Source organism: Rhagoletis zephyria, unplaced genomic scaffold (assembly GCF_001687245.7).
Source record: "Rhagoletis zephyria isolate East Lansing unplaced genomic scaffold, Rhagoletis_zephyria_1.1 Rzeph_scaffold_09035, whole genome shotgun sequence".
Classification (NCBI taxonomy): Eukaryota; Metazoa; Arthropoda; class Insecta; order Diptera; family Tephritidae; genus Rhagoletis; species Rhagoletis zephyria.
The window spans coordinates 19,207-25,253 of NW_016166114.1; the positions used below are offsets into that span (position 1 = coordinate 19,207).

General features: G+C 35.6%; 1 protein-coding gene across 1 annotated transcript; it reads right to left on the bottom strand.

Moving 5' to 3' along the window:
• Positions 1–2,155: 2,155 nt before the first annotated feature.
• LOC108375518 (27 kDa glycoprotein-like) lies at positions 2,156–5,185 on the bottom strand. Its single transcript, XM_017631658.1, has one exon. The coding sequence runs from the start codon at positions 4,621–4,623 to the stop codon at positions 3,682–3,684; it is 942 nt and encodes a 313-aa protein (XP_017487147.1). The 5' UTR covers positions 4,624–5,185; the 3' UTR covers positions 2,156–3,681.
• Between the last annotated feature and the right edge of the window lie 862 nt (positions 5,186–6,047).

Genomic DNA, 6,047 nt, shown 5'->3' on the forward strand with positions numbered 1-6,047 from the left:
AAAGATTGTCACCTCCTTTTTAATAACAAAATAATCTATCTTAGGTTGACAAAACTATGTGTTTCTTTAATAAATAAGTTAAACTATATATTTTAATAGTGTTTAAAAAGTGAGAACAGGTGATTTAGTGGATCTTTGTCGGTGTAATTGCCCATAGAAAACAACGAAATTTAACAAAAGTTTTTTGTTCATAACTTTTAAATAGTTAATAATATTAGGCCCCCCCTCCGGATTGTTATTAGGGGGGCCGAAACGCGTCGTTTGGTACCCCTCCCGACTTTTCCGCACCTTTTTTAGGGGTTGTTACCCCACCCTAGAGAATTACCCTCTACTGATACTACCTGTTCAATGTACCTTGGTTGAGACATAAAAAGATAGAGAACTAGAATATCTTTCAGTATTATAGAATTAAAACTAATTTAAAATACATAATATGCCTTCTTTTCCATGGTACAATAAAACAGGTTGAAGCCAATTTGACGTCAAACCTACAAAAGTCAAAGTTTTCGGGAGAGTAAAAATAAAAATGAGCGTGTGTAAGGAAAAATAAAAAAATACATTTCACTGGTTGACGTTTTTAAGTATATTTGAAGTTTATTCTTATTTATTTATTTTCTTTAGTTAAAATTTGATAAAACGTGTATGTTGTTTTCTGTTTTTGTTTTATGAGTTGCAGTGTTGTTGGAGGGACTTTTCGGCATAAGGGTCATAGGAACAGCACTTGGTGTATTTGTGGTATCTACTTTAAAATGTTTAACGCACAGCAAGGCATTTCACTGCAGCTCTGCCCACAGCTGCTTTCGCAACGTTCCTTACGCGAAGGACATTGAGGCACGTTAAAAAATTAGTGGTATCTGCGTTATATTTAACACCACATAAAAAACAACGCTTCAGGTGTTGCATTTTTAACACATACACTAAGTATAAACCGCACAACACTACAAAAATTCAAATGCAAATTTAAAAAAAAAACAACGATATGACATTCAAAGCGTAACGAAATATAGGAAATAAAATAAAATCAAGTTGAAGTTTAAAGGTTTAGTTCTCATGAGAGCAACGTCATTTTGGCTTCTACCTGTATTTATGTGCCTTGCTTCTTTTCGAGCTCACACTCAACTGTGCGCGTACGCAAAGCATTCGCATGTGAACGGCTAGTTTTGACGGTTGTGTCATATTATGCATTTTAAATTAGTTTTTATTCTATAATTCTGAAAGATATTTTAACTCTCTATCTTTTCATGTCTCATCTATAGCAAGAAGTTGAGTAATTACGAAGATATTGGTCAAAATAAAAAACTCACGCTCGCAGTGAACTGTATATCATTCTTTAGACAGCTTTACTTGTGAAACGCACAAAGGAAAGGAAGGTTTGCAAATCGGTTTGCCGTGAGTCCTCAACCGTCTTCTAAGGTCGGTGTTATGCAGAAATTTTGTTTGGCAAACTGCGTGCAATTGTTGTTGCAGCAAACTCGGAGAGAGCGAGTTTGGCGACTCTCACAGCAAACTAATTTTGTTTGGTCAAACTGCAGCAAATTCGGTGTTGTCATATACAAAAATTTTAAATTTTGCGCGTTATGTACATCTGAAATTCTCATTTCGTGTTGGCAATAGCCATGAAAACCATAATGAACGTGCAACCCTGTGCCAAACTCGACATAACCACCTCCGAGCAAACTAAGCAGCCGCCATTTAATTTGGCAAACAAAAGTTTGTCTGCATAACACCGACCAAACAGATTTGCCAGACAAGTTTGTCGTGAGTACCCCGCTTGAGGCTGCTACAACAAAAACAGCGAACCAGTTTGAAAGCGTAAAACACAAAGCATTTCAACATGAGAAGCTGAATCAAAACTGGGCAAAGTTCAAAAATACATATACTACACATATACATACATACCTAGCCGTAATTAAGTACGTACGACTTATTCGTATAACAAAATAATCTATCATTTTTGAAAAAAAAAAGTATTTTCAGTAAGCGAGAGCGAGAAAATTTGTCGTAGCTATATACACATATATGTATGTATGTATGTACTTATCTACGTAGATACATACATATCTATATGTTCTAAATAATTAACAGTTCTTCCCTTAAGTGGACGCCCCCGATACATATGTATGTACATACATATTTCTACTTATAACAATATTAGTACAGAGTTTATTTCACTTTATTCAAATAAATCAATTTCAATTACAGAAATACTAATAATTACTCTTTACACTTAGTCGCTAATAAAAGTACAAACCATCTACTTAGTTATAAATACACACGTTCTGATTATTTTTTGTACAGCATATGGTAATCTATATATACCCGTATGCATACATACATATATGTACTTACATACATATATGTACTTACATAGGTATGTATGTGCATCCCAATTTTAACATCCATATGCATATGCATGTACATACGCATGAGTGTACCAGTATTCTGTTTTGAATGCGACTATATTTATAAGCATGTATATTTACGATGTGTTATCGCTTCTATCTTGCTTCAATACAAAATATATTTTGTTCTGACCTTACATAATTTAATGGTGCTTTTTAGGAGTGGAACAATTCTATTTAAGTTTTTATAATCAAATTCGAATAAAATAAAGATGTGCTTTGTATAACAACATTAACCTCTACTCCCGAATCATTTTACTTTTTATTACTAGCAATATGTTTGCGCAAATTTGCAAAGCGGGATCAGAACTACTCTTATAAAGGTTGATTAAATTGAAATATAAATTCGTGCAAAATTATGGAAAGTGAAATACAGGGTACTTGTAGAATTACTATCGTTTAATACCGAAAATGCGTACGTTTCTTTGCTGTGCATTTTTGATACATGTACATTAGGGTGGTCCGTAGAAAATCAAATAAACGATTTTTTTCAGTCTCACCCCCTCAATCGGTAATACCACGGTCACAGATATCAAATATAAATTTTGGTACCGATTGGAGACATTTAAGGCGTGTTGCTCAGAGGGAAAAGTACAGATTCCTCTATAGAGACTAAAAAATTAAAATTAATTTTGTTCTCATCTAATATCCAAAATCGGTAGTATCATAGTCGAAAATATCAACTATAAATTTTGGTCGCGATTGGAGTCGGTTAAGGCGTGTCGCAAAGGGGTCATAGGCCAGATGCCTCCAAGGACTAAAGAAATTAAAAATATTGTTTTCATTTAATACCCAAAATCGATACTATTAAAGTCGAAGACATCACATATATGTAAATTTTGGCCCGGTTGGAGTCGGTTTAGACGCGCCTTACCCAACTTCAATCGGGGCCAAAATTTATATGCGATATATTCGTCTACGGTAGTATCGATTAGGGGTATTAGATGAAAAAACAAAATAAATTTTAATTTTTTGAATCTCCAATCGGGGCCAAAATTTATATGAGATATATTAAACAATGGTAGCATTGATGTAGTCGTTGAGGCTTAGGAAATCTGATGTAAAAATTTGCTTCCTACATTTAAGGACCACCCTAATGTACATATATATGTACCCTGTTTACAATATTTTTTTTAGCTCTAAATACATCCGCTTTACCTGTGCAAAAAAAGACATTTTTATGCAGAAGGGGATTAAATAGTGAAATCACCTACATATTTTAGGGTTCATTTTGTACACCGCTTTATTCTTGAGTTTAATTTAAAGATGCCCCATATGCCTACGCTTGGACACGTTTTATTAGCTGGTAGAATAAACTGGCGCCCAGCATCCATGATACACCACCTAACTGTTGTAACATCACACCGCTATTAACACCACTGGTCCATGATGATTGTTTTGCTACGCGGGGAGTACTGTGGCAGATCGTTTCATTTTTAATAAATCTGAACATTGATTCTACAATATTAGCAGGTGTTATTTCACTACATTTTTCCAGTTTCTCAACAATGCAATTTTCTAAATCCTCCATTTCTTCACATTGTTTAGTACCCATCACAAATTTGGGTAGTGTTTTTATGCCACTCAGTCCATTCTGGGGAACATATCCTGCGAAAGTGCTATTGACGCAATTCTGTATGTCATCTTTCTTTGAATCTAGACATTCCGGACCCTTTTCAGCAATGAAGAGCGCTATCTGGTCGCCTCCTTTGTGACATATAAAGCTTAAAAGACTGCGTACGATGCGCATGAACACTTCCTGATGCTCTTTTTCTTCATTATCCAAACATGCTGCTAACTTGCTGTTGAATGCTTCAAAGCAAGCAAGAGCTTGAGGCTGTTTGTTGCAGTATTTGTTAAATACCACATCCAGTTCACCCTTTGGACTGGCCTCATCAATTTCAACCTGAATAGCAGTGAAGTTCAATATGTTCGTAGCGCATTCTGTTAATGTTGATACAGCGTTTTCTATTTCGGCATAAGCTGCTTCGCCGTTTTCTTTGCCAGCCACTTCAATGCATTTATCGCGGACTAGAGTTTTAGCATCGTCCAGAGTAAGATTCGTATTGGCCAACTCTGCTGGCAGTTTTTGTTGCAGGTCATTAACATTTATTTGGCTTAAGTCGATGTCGGAACCAGAAGGGCTACCATATACTTTGTTGACGCCAACAGCGAAAAATGCAATCGACAGCAAAACTGTGGCAATCAAAGACCGTTTCATTTTGATAAAGTCTCGCAAGTAATACTAAGGCACTAGGTTTTTTTCTTAATTTTTTCGACTTTTGCACTAAATGCTTTGCTTTTGTTGACCAACAAATGAGCCTCAGTTCTGAAACAAGGCTCGTGTTTAATTTAATAGGTGTACAAGTTAAGTAAACAAGAAACATGAACTACTGCATTTCGCGGACACACAAAGACTGATATGTTTCACTGCTACGAAAAGCTGATTCACGACTTGAGCTGCTTGATAATTGCAATTATGGCCGTGCATAGACGACTGCGCGGGGACGGCTTCCGCTTCAAACCGAAACAAAGAGTTAAAAGAAAATACAAAGCTTCTCTCGCCGCTTTGTGGCGCCACTCGACTTTGGCATGTGATTGTGGTTCAGGTTTTAGTTGCTGTAAAATAATAGATTGCAATATGGTTGCGACTGCTAGTCTGGTTAATTTAATTAATGCACACTTGGTTTGAGTACTGAAAGATAGGAAATAATTTTCTTATAGGCAAATGGAAATGAACCAAGTCGCGAATACACAGAAAAAGCGGAGAACAAATGCATGATCAGTGTTGCCAAGTTTACATTTGAAAAAGCACTAAAGAAAAATCGCGGTTTTCTGAGAGCTCAAAATTTTTATTAAATTATTTAATCGACTTTGTGGCGCGTATTCATAGTCCAGCAACTAAGTCGAAACTAACAAAGTTGCAACTTAAATTTAAGGGCCTGTGCCAATCGGTAACTTTTTTCTCCGTGGTGAGACGGGGTGGAAAAATTTGCAATGGTGTACAAATAAAAATTGAAAAACCAAACAAACGCTCGTGCGAAAGCTCTATTTTTGTGTGTTGCTGAAATTCTTAAAATTTATATTTATTTTATAATTTGCAAGTAACGTAAGCTTTTTTTATGCTGTTTCAGCTTTCATTTTTATGTTCACTCCTTATTACCGCCAAGCAATATTATGGCTGCATTTCTTTATTCATTCTGAACGTTTGGAATAAACTTTTTTGTTTACTTATTCTTTAGAACGTTACTGAAAATATGTTAACGTATATTTCAAACGCATTCTGTTTATTCCGGCTGCGAAATGGGAATATCCGGAATGTATAAAGAAACGCAGCCTATGTTTGTACCAAGAATGATAGAATACAAGATTGCGCCGTCCTGGGCGTTGACATTTGTGTACCACAAGTAAACAAAGAATAGAGCGAAAAGAAGACCGAGTTGAAACTGCCAAAGCGGTTCACTTTACTGCGAAAAACGTGTTTTAATTTTGCTAAATGCGAAAATATTGCATTTGTCTTCTAATCTATTAGAGAACAGTGAACATTTTAGTGCACTCCANATATCCGGAATGTATAAAGAAACGCAGCCTATGTTTGTACCAAGAATGATAGAATACAAGATTGCGCCGTCCTGGGCGTTGACA